This window comes from Vicugna pacos, chromosome 34, assembly GCF_048564905.1.
Source record: "Vicugna pacos chromosome 34, VicPac4, whole genome shotgun sequence".
Taxonomy (NCBI): domain Eukaryota; kingdom Metazoa; phylum Chordata; class Mammalia; order Artiodactyla; family Camelidae; genus Vicugna; species Vicugna pacos.
The window spans coordinates 7904668-7919589 of NC_133020.1; the positions used below are offsets into that span (position 1 = coordinate 7904668).

General features: G+C 38.7%; 1 protein-coding gene across 12 annotated transcripts in view; it reads left to right on the top strand.

Annotated features, from left to right (window-relative positions):
- The window catches only part of SOX5 (SRY-box transcription factor 5), a 377294-nt gene extending 364260 nt beyond the window's left edge, over positions 1 to 13034 (top strand). For 10 of the 12 annotated variants that reach the window (XM_072954196.1, XM_072954197.1, XM_072954198.1 and 7 more), the window contains 3 exons: positions 1348 to 1521; positions 6185 to 6401; positions 7983 to 8620. In XM_072954196.1, coding sequence (XP_072810297.1) covers positions 1348 to 1521; positions 6185 to 6401; positions 7983 to 8286 — 695 coding nt within the window. In that variant the 3' untranslated portion in view covers positions 8287 to 8620. Of the gene's footprint in view, positions 1 to 1347; positions 1522 to 6184; positions 6402 to 7982 lie in introns of all 12 variants that reach the window. The other 2 variants (XM_006199937.3, XM_006199939.4) reach the window with 1 other exon arrangement.
- Positions 13035 to 14922: the final 1888 nt, after the last annotated feature.

Genomic DNA, 14922 nt, shown 5'->3' on the forward strand with positions numbered 1-14922 from the left:
CATTAAAACATCAACACTTCTGTTGCTATTATTTGTTAAATTCAGTCATGCTTGTATGCAAAATATTTTCCAATCTTTGTCAGACCAAAGAGCATATTATTGAAAGGGAAATAATGAGAAGCTCCTAATATGCTGTGTTTTTTGTTTGCTGCTACAGGGGTCTTCAAGTCTGGGTAATTTGGGTTAATTTCTATTCCTTCAAATTAAGAAAGGAAAAGGAGTATGGAGGAAGAAAAGCAGTGCTTTTATTGATTATATAAGCCCCAAACCCCAAAAATATTTTACATTTTTACACACTACAGAAGTATATCTCTCTCATCTTCTGAAATGAAAACCCTGGACAACTTGGTGTCAAAATTCTACGTTTTATTCTGTTTCTCCTTATCGGCTGCGCCTAAATTCAAGTATCTCTGGAAGCAGTTTAATCTGCTGAAGTCAATGTACAAAGTCAGATAAAGCCTAGAGGAGTGACTGCGGCTCCCACAGGATCCATGCGACTCTTGCTTGCATTTCATCTCCCTGAGTCTTGCTGAATGGAATGTAACTATCAGCGGGTCTCTTTGGATAACTCAGATGTCAGGGAGAAGACTAAGGGGAATGAATTCATTATATTATTTCTCACCTTAAGTATGTGACTGTGGACTTCCTAAGAAGCCATAGTAATGTAACTATTCATTTGTTCTTTTTCTGCCATTTTCAAACATCTTTCAGGGACCAGACTGTCACTGCTTTATCAGCATATTTCATGCAGTTATTAGCACATAATTTCAAAGAAAAGCCAAACATATTACAGGAAATATCTATATTGTGTTTTGACCTCAAACATTTATTTAGTAGTGTTTTTATTTATATAACCTCAGAGAGAGGAAAGGGCATGAGTAGGCTATGTCCTAACAGTCTTTAGATAGCAGAGACACATCCTTACCTGTTGTCCATTCTGCTGAACAGATTGACGCTTCACAATTTTGTGAGCTCTTTGACTTATTTAATATTTCAACAGCAGCGGTATACCTATGGATCAATCCAACTGTTCTCTTTCCAGTTTGCATCAAAGACCACATACTCAAGTTCCTGGTGTGCTCTTGAGAGTAAGTGGTGAAACAGTCCATAATCCATTGAAAGAAAGGAAGAATATATTAGAAATGGATTAAAAAATATAAATAAAACATTAGCCACCACAAGGCTTATCACAGAAACGTCCTAAGCAGGCATGTGCCCCAAGAACTGGAAGTACCAGTATCAAATGTGCTTTTTGTCTTCAGGTGTCTTAGACTGAGAACAAATCACAAAAGAGGAGAATTGCCAGAAGTGTTAACACTAATGAGAAGCCATGTTCCCTGTTTTTAGGAAGTGCTGGAGTCTCAGAATCAAGAATTTACAGAGAATCCAGGGGGCGTGGTAGCAACGAACCCCACATAAAGCGTCCGATGAATGCCTTCATGGTGTGGGCTAAAGATGAACGAAGGAAAATCCTTCAAGCCTTTCCTGACATGCACAACTCCAACATCAGCAAGATACTGGGTAAGAAAAGTATTGAGGGCCAAGTGAAGTATGAAGGAAAGGTACGGTTCTGTTTTCTGCATTTGTTGAAAGACATGGGGTTTGGAAGCCCGACAGCTCGTGTTTTCTGCTTATCTAAGCAGTAAGCACCATCACTGAGCGTTTTTTTCTGATGATGAAGCAGTCCACGTTCGTCAAGAAATTATGCCCAAATTCTGTAGCTAATTTAGCTGTGTGTTTCTATACTAGTTGTTGTAATATTTTCTCTTCTTTAAAAATCTAAAAATATTTGTACTAAGAGTAGGAAAAAATATTCTTTTCCTATAAGCAAACATTGGTATTGACTGTATTTATTCTTTTTCTTTGCGGACTATAGAATTCAGCGTGTTGTCTGGGTGGGGGTGGGCTGTTCTAGTACTACCACTGAAAACCAGTTTAGATTGTCAAGACACAGAAGATGTCGAATGTGCATTTTTTAATTTTTGCTTTTAGTTACCCATGTTTTCAGTATCATAAACTTATTTCATATTTTAATGTTAATTGTTCTCAAATTAGAAATCCCCAAATGTCAAAATAAATTTTAAAAAAACAAACTAAAAGTTAAGATTGTTTAACCTGTCTTTAAATCATTCAACTTATGTGTCTGAATACTAAAAAAAATAATAATAATCACTGATTAAAACTCCATCCTAAGTATAAGAGAAGTATCTGTTTGATTACATGAAGTATTTCAGGAAATAGAGCAAAAGCCTTCATGGAAAAAGAGGACTAAAAGAATGTCTTTCTGGTTTGAAGGAGAGAATATTAGAATGACCATATGATTGTATCATAATAGGCTACATGAAAGAGAATGCTGCCTAATTTAATTAAGTTTTTCAGTGGAATTGTATTAATTAAAGATATAGCAGGGGAAAAGCCCACTGAGGTGTTCTGGGCCTCAATATTTAGTCATAGCTTCATATAAATGAGTGATCTTCAGATGCCCGCAAGATCATTCTAAATGGCTCATTTCATATAAAAGTACAAAGAAAGCTTGATGTTTTCCTTTTTCCTGATTGTTTTGGATAACAGCCTCCGACAGCACGCCGCTAATTCATTCTGCTTAAAACAGGCGCCTGAGCTGGGCTGACATTTTACGTGGTCTCTGGGGATCCTAGTTGACATTTTAAAGGGCTTCTAAGCATTTTATAATACCCTAAAATCTGGTTTTAATAAGCCATTCTGCTGAAATTGTTAACATAAGGAATCACCTTTTACTGTTTGGCGCTAGATCAGGGGACGGGGGACATCTTTTTCTGATTAGATATACAGTAGTTGGAGGAAAATGTGCAAATTCATTACAGACCCCGTGGAGATGACACTGTTGCTCAGCTCAAACTCTCCATTTTTATTGTATTGCCAGATTTAGAAAGGAAAAGAGCACTTCCAAGACCGATGTTTTTTTCTTATTTTGAACATCACATCTTTTTGACTGAATCTTCCGTTTCATCATCAGAAGTGCCTAAATGTATACTTCACTCTTTTTTTATTGTAGAAGCCCAGTCCTTTGAACAGAACAGGGAACTTACTCCCTGTACGTGGTCCAGGGTGAGCAACCAGCCACACCCAAATCGAGGAGATGTTTTCACCTCTTCTGGAGACACCTAAAGCGCTGTCCTGCCATTCTCATTTAGTGTCCTTCAGGGCTTTACATCACATTTACAGACGGTGGCTGTACCTGCAGAGCCATTAAAACCAAAACCACACCTGTCATTCGGTTAACCCCCTTCAAAAGTTATTAATAAAAAAAGTAAACTGTTTGCCACCAAACCAAACCACTGTTCTGCTCTGTCATAAAATGGAGTAAGTAGCTTAAGTATTAACTGGGTCAAAATGGTACCTTAATTCTTAATTTTGAAAAGACGTGTAACAATGATATGACCATATTTTTTTAAAAAACATTGTTTATTTATGTATTTATTTTATAATATCATATTTTTAAATTGAAGTGTAGTTGAGGTACAGTGTATGTCTGATATGACCATATTTTAAAATGTAGCATAGAATTCAGGGATACTTCAAGAGAAATTATATTATCCAGTATCAAAATATTTTGATTCCAATTCATGCCAGAGTTAGAAGCCAACTTATCTGAGAATTTACATATCTTTTATCATCCTTTTCTCCTCTGCACTTTAGCCAGAACAACTTTCCTTAAGTTCCTCCAGGCCCCCTTCGCACTGCGAGGCCTGGACCATTCTGCTCTTCCTCTGTGAGATGCTCTTCTCTTTCCCAGCCCTAGAGGAGTCCTCTCTGCAGCGATGCCTTCCTGACCTACTGAAGACTGGTCCCACCTCCTTATCATATGTTCTCCTACCTTCCCGTACTTTCCACATTATAATTAAAATAATACATTTTGTACTTAGCTATTTAATAAATTTCTTCTCCACTGGCATAAGAGCTCCAAAGAAATAAGAACCATAAGAATTCACCCCTGCATACCCAGTAGTTAATGCAGCATCATGCACATAGTAGGAAATCTAAAAATAGCTCTTACATTCCAAGCAGGCTACTATGAGGCAAAAACATCCTTTTTACTTAGAGAAACATATTCTTTTTTGAGCTTATAGAACAGTTAGACTTAGAGAAGACTCTTTGGCAGCTCCTATGCTAGTTGAGAATGCTAGTTTCTTTGTTCTCTGTGGTGATAAAGAGAGCCAGTGAACTTAAGTCAACCGTTCTTGATCCACTGTTCAATTTCTGTAATAATTCAGCAAGTTGTTTCTTTTCCACTCCCTATTCTGAGATCCAGAATTATGAAATACATACCTATAAGAAACGCCACAAGAAGAATTGATCCAATTCAACACTATTATAGCTTTACCTGTGTTTATATCGGCCCTGAGAACAACATAATGATTTTCGGGTACCTCTGGAGAATGATGTTGGGCAGTAAGGAGTGTGAGATTGTACAAGTGATACGGCCCGACCAGCTGACTCAATGTTGGACACAGCATTGAAACACAAGTTTGAGAAAGGAATAGAAAAATTGACTCTATTATTTGAACTGTAACCTAAGTTTCTGTTGTAAATATAATAACATCATGTTGGCTGTCTAGATTGGAAAAAAATCTGTTTATAAATCTTTGTGACACCTACATGGAAATACCCCCACCCCCACCCCAGCCAACATCTGTTCCAATAGGAAACAGTTCTAAGGGAAGAGATGCTCTCTGCGTTCCTTTAACAGATATACTGCCTGTATTGAGGAATTCTCTGCATTTGTAGGAAAGCGCTGTTCACCAGTAAGCTGGTTTGCATTTGAGATTCGGAGTTAAGGCTGAGTAATGAGCTCATGCGGAAGGCTGAAGAGCTTGCTCAGGTGACTTTGGAAGGCAGGTAGAGGCAGCAGTGCTAGGACGTCTTTGGCAGGGATCTCCTCATTCCAGTGATTTTGGTCTTTGTGCATCTGGCTAGAGTTGAGCTGATTACTTGCAGATAAACACATTTCATCTGCGAATGGATTTTCCTCACATGCTTAGTGAAAAATAAACATTATTACTACTACTTCTGTTGCCCCTTACACATAGCCATATGATAGAATCAAAACTTTAAATCATATCTATATTGAAAACTAGCATAAACTATTCTAATTAAGATTCAAGCAGTTGTTTCTCACCATCATAGTTGACTCCAAACCAGAATTAAATGTGAAAAGAAAGGGAAAGCCAATTTGGGTTAACATTAGTAATGCATACTGCAGCACAGGAAGTGACATTTTAATATATGACTGCAGGTGATTTACAAGTGAAAAATACTGCTGAACACACACTTCTTATTGTAAGTTTTGACCTCTGCTGGGTCATATGTAGTAGGTGGGAGCAGGGCTGTAGGGACATACATGGTACCACACTTCCACTTCCATCAAACCCGAGTTTGAGTCACTGATCTACAATTTAATAGTTGTGTGACCTTGGGTAAGTTACTTCATCTATTTGAACTTCAGTTTTATCACTGGAAAATAATTGCTGTGTTATAAGGTTATGGTGAAAAGTAAAAATGAAACAACTTACGTAAAGTTTTTAGCACAGGATCTAACACACGGTCGTTACCCAGTGCATGTTCGTTAATATGCTTTTTATAATTAAAATTTTAATGAAATGAATTTTTAACTGTAATCATGTAAGCATCCTTAAACATTTGGGGGAGAATGAGAATTATATGTAATACATGTAAGAGATATTTGTAGTAAGTAATGTACCCCCACAGAAAAATACTCAGTGACTAGATAGTTCCCCTCAGATTCAAAATATGTTGTAAGTTTGTGCATCACTCTTTAGTTCACAGTTGGGTTACACCATGGTCTAATGTAGAAATGAAAGTTATCTCCATTAAATCATCTGTGAACTTCTCAGTACATAATGTACAAGTTTGGCTAAATTGTTCATTCAAGACAGAAAAAAAAATATTGCTCAGTGTTTTGTCTCTGGGTACACAGTTTCTTTGCAGACACGGCCACCAACACCTCTGCGCTGGTGGGATCTCACCTCCCATGTCAGAGCTCATGAATCATCCTCCTTTTATGTATTTCTGGGATTTGGCCAGCGTTTTCACTTGAGGTGTTCATGTTCTCAGTTCTATTTATTTTTCTTTAGGCTCCTCAGCTGCTGGGCAAATGGGAACGCTAACCTTCTCTTCCCCCTAGGATCTCGCTGGAAAGCTATGACAAACCTAGAGAAACAGCCATATTATGAGGAGCAAGCCCGTCTCAGCAAGCAGCACCTGGAGAAGTACCCGGACTACAAGTACAAGCCGCGGCCCAAGCGCACGTGCCTCGTGGACGGCAAGAAGCTGCGCATCGGCGAGTACAAGGCCATCATGCGGAACCGGCGGCAGGAGATGCGGCAGTACTTCAACGTTGGGTACGGCCGGCGGCCGCGCGCCCTTCGGGGGCGCTTCCTGTTACACGCAGCGGGATGTGAAGCGTGTGTGCTCAGTTGCACAGCAGCATTTTGAGAAAGAACCTGAGCACTGTATTTACAGACACTAACCCCCCCCCCCCCATATAGTCCCGAGAAAGAACACTTCCAGGTGAATCCACCCCACGCTCCTAGCACAGTGGCTCCAACGTGAGCTTTGCTCATGGCTGGTTTGAAAATAAAACATCTGGAAGGAAACAATCTTGAAGTTTGCTGTTAGACACTTAAGGAGTCTTCCTGGTTCTTTTCCTTGCTGCTTTTCCTGACTTGCAGGATTGCCCAGTGATAAGTTCCACAGCCCCTAAGAACTTAGTTATGTTGAGACAATACAACGTAAAAGTGATTCCAGAAGCAAGAAGCACTTGTTTCTGAATATCTAGGGGACTCTGTGCCCTCAAGGCACATGTGTGGCCTTAGAAGATCACACACAGTAGGGGTTCTGTTTAGGGCGCAGCGAGGTTGTGAATGGGGAAGTTTCCTTCTGAACTACAGGTGCCTCTCTCAGTGTGTCTCTCCCTGCTGCTTAAGGCGAGGCCTACAGCCAGGTTGCTTCTGCAGAATTTTGTCGATAGATGATAGATAGGAAGAAAGAAAGATCGATCCTGGGAGCTTCTTAGAATAATAAACACTGTTCTGAAAATGGCCAGAGGATACCTTAGAAAAAAGCCTTTTCCAGTCTGCCCTGTCCCCTCCATTCCCCTGAAAGCATCCCTTGCTCTGTCCAAAGGATCTGTGATTTACATCCCAGTGAATGACTCTTCTCAATGCTGAGCGCAAAACCCAGCACTCCTTGGGGAAACAGTAAGCATGAATGAATGAAAGAAGTGTAAATGGACATCTTCTATTAATCCCTTCCCCCTCAGACCAGCCACGGAATTTGTAGAGCCCAGGGCAAAACGAAAACGTGGGGTCTTTGTTACAGAGTTTCCAAGAATTTCAAGACTGTGACAACAGAACTTTAAATCAAGTGTAAGGTCTTTCTAAGCCCCGGGGTCTGTACAACTGCAGGGGTGGTTCACCCGTGAGGCTGGCCCTACTTCCTCGCCCCACCAAAACTTATTTCAAGGAAAAGGTGATATTACTCAGTTCCAGTGAGTTCTAGGCAGTCAAGTTTCACTTGGGAAGTTCTAATACTTTAGGAGCTTTCCATTAAAATTGAATCTTTAGATTCAGTTCTTTTTAAAAACTGTTTCGATGTGTCACAGTGAAGTGACCCTTAACTCGGGGTCAAGGACTTGAGTTCATCTGCTTTATCTTTCTGCACCTCAGTTTCTTTTCATACAATAGATTGGTAACAACACAGAATCATTTTAAGAATCAATGGGTAACCCACGCAAAGGCCTTGTACTTTACAAAGCACCGTATTGAAGTAAGGCATTGGGGTCAAAGTAGGATCCGGTTTTGAAAATGTCAGGCAGTGGGGTGAAACCCACTACCTTGGAGTTGAACAAGCAGAGAGCAAATTAGTTACGCAGCCAGACGTGCACCCAACTGTCCGCTCACCCATGGTTTCCTCTCTGACAGGCAACAAGCACAGATCCCCATCGCCACTGCTGGAGTTGTGTACCCTGGAGCCATCGCCATGGCCGGGATGCCCTCCCCTCACCTGCCCTCTGAGCACTCAAGCGTGTCGAGCAGCCCGGAGCCTGGGATGCCTGTCATCCAGAGCACTTACGGTGTGAAAGGAGAGGAGCCACATATCAAAGAAGAGATACAGGCTGAGGACATCAACGGAGAGATTTATGATGAGTACGATGAGGAAGAGGATGATCCCGATGTAGATTATGGGAGTGACAGTGAAAACCATATTGCAGGACAAGCCAACTGATAAGGGTCGAAAGATGGTTGTGACCTTAGGACTTAAAGAAGCCCTAGCTGGTTCATCCCTACCAGTGGCCAAGCACATTGACTTTCTCATACACTGACTGTTACTTTAACTGTTAGTCTTAAATAGTTGGGACATCAGCTGACTAATAGACCTTAGCCTCAAAAGGCTTGGAAAGGAAATAAAAATACAACAAGCAAACAACAATATCAGCAACAAGAGATTGAAATAAGCTATGGGTAAAATAATGCCAGTAATTCAGCTGCTACATCCAAGCACTGAAGTCTTACCCGTCAACTTTTTTTTTTAATAAACTTTATGGCTGTTTGTTCTACAATGTTCTAGAAATTCTCACTCAGGTACACAGTGCCAACAAGTGGCTTGTGAATGTGTTTTGTTGTTTTGTGCTACAGTTTTTAAAAAGAAATAAGTTTTGTTTTGTTTTGGGGGGGTTCTGGGTTTTTTCCTTTCCTTCCTTTCCTTTGTTTTTTTTTTTGTTTTTTTTTTTTTTTTGGTAATGCACCTGACAGAAAAAAAAAAAGAAAGATGATGAATTTCTCTTTACTTCTCTCCACTTTCTCCATCTCTATACTTTAAAGATGGAAGTCTGTGCATGGGGGGGAAAGAGGGAAAAAGAGCCTGTTTTTAACTTCCTTGCTATCCACCGCAAAGTAAGCAATCATTTTCTTTAGAGGACTTTGTCTATTGCACACCACACTACATCTTTGAGCAAGTGCCAAATTTGTACTGAAGTGTTGACCCAGTTGATTTTCTTCCCTTTCCTTTTCCCTGTTCCTTCTTAAATTAGGACAGTGTTATATCTTAGACAATCCCTTGAAAAACCTGAAATACCAGCAGCTGGTGAGATTTGACTTTTTTTTTTTTTTAATGGAAACTGTAGGTGCTGTTCTCAGGTGAAAAAGAGAGAGAGAAAGAGAGACATTAAGAAATTTAGAGAAAAAAATATTTTCTGATCTTGGATTTTTGTGTGTATGTATGTGTGTGATTATGGTACTAATAGGAATAACGTTGGACCATTGTGAGTTAAACCCACATCTGGGGATGAAATCCCACATCCCCCCAAGTGACTGGTCTGGAAGCAACCTTGACCTTGACTTTGCACTTCAGATGACAGCTTAATGACTATAGGGCTCAGAAATTATATTTTTAAACCTCTGCTATGATGATGATTGGGTGAATCAGGTGGCCCTGTGTAATAGAAGGGTGCATGAGTAACACGGAAGCTGCCATCAGTCTGCTCCCAGATGTCCCTTCTCCCTGGTCAGTTGGTTCCACTAACATTTGCTTCTTAATGATTTCTGTTTGTTTTTCCTGTTGATAACTTCGAGCAAAACAATCCTTGTTTTCCTTGAATATATCTGCCCATTTTCCAGAAACATAGAATTAGCTTATTTCTTCAACATTCCATCCTTTCCTGAACAGGAAATGGAACTGATGATCTTTACAAGGTATTTTTCATCTCTCCATGAAATGAGGTGGAGGCCATTTACGTTTCAGAATTGTGGGCCACATGCATCTCATGCCATAAAAAGCAGGATTTGATCGAAAGTCATTGCACCCCCACAAGATGGAGCCTGGCCAAGGCCAGCAATCTTTGCCACTACTCTACTCTTGCTGTGAGATGAATCCGCTGACGTCTGCTTGGTTGATTCCAGCAGAGTATGTGCCGAGAGCCACAGCTGATGGTGATGGGACTTCGATTTTGCCAGCCGAGTGCCAGGGCAGTCGTAGGGCTCATACAGGTAGATGCAAAATCACTTAAAGTCAGTCACCATGGTCTTTGCTGAAGCATCAGACAGTAAATACTCCCACCAGTAGCTTGGATGTGCTATGGTTTTCACTCCAGTCATCATTTTCCTCTCCCATCCCCCAAACCTGACCCTAAAGTTTGATTTTTTTTTTTTTTTACATAGAAAGAAGAAAAAAATTCTTTTTTATTTTTCTCTCTCTCAAAAGACTTGCTCTGGGGTTTTGCTTGGAGGAGCTGATCATAACCTGCATGTCAGAGATTTTGTTTTGTTTGTTTTTTTGTTTGTTTCTGATGACTGTATTTTCATTTGATCTGCCTCTTTTTGCTAGTGTTGTAATAATGATGATGATGATGATAAAATAATAATAATAATAATAGTAATAATAATAATAATGGTCAGCTGTTCCCAGATTAGTAAGTTATGTATAATTTATTTCTCCCTTTCTATTTTATTCTGCTCTGATTTGGAAGTGCAGCCAATAAGTTGTTAGATATTTAAAACAAATTTTCATCTCCAACATATATGTATATATACATATACATATATATACACACACACGCACACATACACATATGTTCACTCACACAATTTCACGTCTCCTTCCATAAGTTTTCTCCTTTTTAAAAATTTGGCCCCAACGATGTCAGGTTCTGATGTTTAATACATAACGACTGAATTGATAGGAGGGTCGTGTTCAATCTTAATTAACTTATGCTCTCATCACTCATTTTAGTTATTTAATTGCCACAGTCATCTAGAGCCAATTTCTTTTTGTTTTTGTTTGTTTTGTTTTTAAGCACTCTGGATTAAAAAAAATAGACACTTGCTTTTATATCGTTATTATGTACAATGTGAAAACAGATTTTTAAAACTGTTCTGTCTTTGTTAACAAATGCTTTCTGACTCATGTGGGTTCACCCCTCACGTTTGCTGGATACTTAACCTTACACCACGTTATAAGGACACTTCGTTTTCATTTCATGGCTTTGGGCTACAAGAATACTTTGTTTTAGCTCCAGGTAGATGCCACTGAGGGCGTTCATGGCTGAAACCAGTTCTAACGCACTTACCCGTGAATTGACAAAACACTTCTGTTTGGTCTTTTTTTGTTTGTTTCTTATTTTGTTTTATTTGAAGGGGAACGTAAAAATTGTTCATGGTGACCTTTACCTACGAAATTCAGAAGTTAGTTTTAATTTTATTTAGTTAGGTTTCTATCAGAGAGACAAAGCTGTGCATGGACTGAAACAGACAGCAGATCCATAGCCCTGCAGTATGTTTTCTTGTTCTGATAGCTAATTCTCGGACTGCCACAATTTCTTTGCCTTAATTTTCCCTAAAAGAAAACAAACAAAAAGAATCATATTAATGTTTAAAGTACTTTGAAGTCATTTGATAAAAGGTGCTATGAATGGTAACCTAACTGGGTTAGCACATTGCCTTTTTGGCATTTGATTGGTTTATACCTTTTGTAAAGGATCCTAAAACCTTGTATTCTTTTTTGGTGCCCCATGATGACAAAAAAAGATAAGGGAGAGGAAAGGAGAGTAAGATCAAACTAGGATGAACGTAAATTCTCCCTCCCCACCCCCATTCCTACTCGCATTTCACGTTTTCTTTCTCTCTCTCACTCTCTCTCACACACACACACACACGCACACACACAGACACACACGCACACACAGACACACACATACTGAGGGATAATCTTGCCAGAATTCTGGGGTTTTTTTAATGGTTATTGAAATCAGTTCCTCTAAAAATAGTCATGTTTCAATACGAATCTAAGCATCACTGGAGAGAATAGGTTAAAGTTACACACTTATAAGTCACTAATAATTTGGCTCGTTACCACAATTGAATCAAATGCAAAACCGTTCTTCAGTACACTTGTACCTAAATTAGTCAAGTCAATGTTTAACATTTATTTGGCATCTGCAGCTAAGAGTTAACCATGTATAAAATCCCTCCCAAAGAACATAATCATTATTGAAACCAAATCCTCTTAGAAGGAGCAAATATGAAAGAATTTCTTTGATGAACCTATTTCATAGGTTTGATTTTGGAGTAGACTTTTTACCTTTAATTCATTTAAAAATTTTATCTTTAACTCTTTCATGGTCCAATTTCAGATATTTTCTTAAGCCAGAAAATGTTACTGTTCCCAAAAGAAACCTCTCATACCACATTTAAAACATCAGAAGCAGTTACGTTCTTATTCATTCCATTGGGTAAATTATTTGAATTGTAATAAACAACTGTATATTTACAAACAGGTTTATAAAATATTTGTCTATCAAGTTAATAGTAAAATAAAAATTATGGGGTCTGCAAGGAAAAATTTGAAGCCCACTTAAAGTGGTTCAGAGATCTCTTTTGTCTTATAGGGCATAGGGTTTCGTTTAGACACGCTTTTACAGTATTTAATTTTAAAGTTTCCTGTAACTATCAGTTTCCCAGGTTGAAGATGATGTTTTTTCTACTGACTGATTCCTGTCCTCCCCAGTGTTTCTGTCACTGGTTCACTAAAACAGTATTTATATAGCTCCACTGGCTCTAAAGCTCTTAGTCCTTCTAACAGTTTGGATTTTATGAGTAAAAATGGGAAAAAAGTAGAAAAAAAAGACAATCAAATGCCTGGAGCTTAAAACAAAGTATGTGCAACCTACCATCTCACTTGAAATTTAATAAAATAAATAATTATGTAAATATAACATAGAGTTATAGATTTATATTTTGTTCATAACACATAGTGTAATATAAGTTGTATATTTTCATGTTTTTGGTTTTATGTTATCATTCATGCCACAATAAAAATAAAACAGGAGTTTATGTACTCTTAAAAAAAAAAGATGTGGGTTGCCACCAACCTGTTTTTTGTTTGTTTGTTTTTTGTTTTTTGTTTTTGCATTCTCTTTTTTCAGTATTACTGCCATGCAAGGCACCAATAAAAACAGCAAATGTGCTCTTTACCTATTATACTGTGTTTCTTTTCACAATTCTTCTTATGGAGTTTCAATCATTAGTTTTCCTACAAAAAGAGCAAAAGTATGAACAATAATTTTGCTTTCTGTATAAATAACCCCACTTCCTGAAGTTGACTTTGAACTGAGAACTAAGGGTTGAAATCTTAAAGCGGGACATTCTAGAAAGCCCTGTTAGACTGCGTCTCTTCACACAGCTTCGCCATCAAGTCAAAAGACACCCTTCAAGTATGCAGCTGTCTAACACACTAAAAACACCTGCAGCCCGAAGCACCCTTCATCTTTTCCCAAGCCTGACACTACCACTGGGGCTGGGTTTCTGTGCTTTGGAACTGAATTTCATTCTGTGGTTTGTACAGAAAAATTTCTAAATTTTGATTTGTGAGATTCTTAAGAACTATCATTTTCACCTGAGTGGTATCTAATTTAGAAGAATGGATATTTTATTTCATTGTTTAACTTTCTGGCATTAACCTCTGGAGTCTCCCTTCAACTTTTTAAGCCAAATGTTAAAACAGATTTCCTTTCCTTCCAATGGCCATTTTTGCTTGTCTTCCACCATAGTGTGTGTGTTCCTGTCTTGATAGTTCTGTGTTTAATAGTTTCCCAGAAGAGCTTTTGTTTGGTCGGTTGGTTAGTTGGTTTTTAAATGAGTATCAAGACGCTGGGTCAGATAACATCTGGCTCAAATGAATACGAAGTGTATAAAGAGGCCATCTCCTGCTGACACGTTGCCCACTGACTCCCTTAACAGAAGTAGTTCACAATGTCTGGTCCATGGACAACCTGCTTTAGAGTTAACTGTTAAAAATGTAGGTCCCTTGGCCCGACTTCTGATGCAGTGGATCAGAATCTCTAGGGGCAGAGAGAAAGCTCTTGCAATTAACCAGCTCCGAACTATTCTGCATGCGCTGGTGTTTCCAAACAGCCAGGAGGTGGGGCTGTTTTCCCGTTAGCTGCCTTGTTTGCATGTCAAATTCTGCAGATTATTGCCTGCCATGCTTTAACCCTCGGCCTCTATAAACACCTCTATGAAATTGAGGGGCAGGGGGTAGGCAAACATTGGAGGCTGAAAGGAGCTCTCAGTCTGTCTCTTCATAGACTGTTGTTGAGGGCCTTGGATCCACCAGTACCATGTCCATCTTTTTCCTTGTTTCTGTGTTGCTCATGTTGTTCATCATGGCAAAGCAGTTGGCTTCAGAGACTCCAGACCACTGGAACACTGAAAATACAACTGATATGATACCTACTTAATATTTGCCAAAAAAAAAAATTGAGATTCTTTTGGAAGGAAAATATTCATTGTAGAAGTGGAGAAATACTCATTCCATGTAGTATTTTTAATAGACCACCTATGGCTATGTTGGTCAGAGTCCATCCTGTTCCTTCAGGAAACAGCATCGTCAGGATGTGTGAAGTGGGTGTGGGTGGGAAAATCTTGTCTGCTGATGGAAACGTGGCTCACTCAAGGTGCGAAGTCCCACCTTTGCTCTCTCCTACCAAATAAAGTGCACTGAGTTTTGTCCTGTCATACTCTATTTTAGAAACATTCTGTTCCTGGCCTTCATTTTTTTTAATATCTTATGGAATATTTAGGACTAGCATGCAATAATAGATTGTTTTCTTACTGCCAATGCCTTGAACAACCAAAAAAAAAAAAAAATACTGGCAATAGTGAAAAGAAACCCATTCTTTTTTTTTTTTTAATCTCAATTTTGACAGTTTTAGTTGTTGGTGTTTGAGGAAGTTCACACATGTATTTTTTAAAAAATCAGGATACTCTTTTCATTCTTATCAAACGTTAAAGTTCAGAAGTCATCCCTATTTATAACTTGACATCATCATTGGAACCTCAGCTTTAACAATAGAGGTGAAGGGAAGCA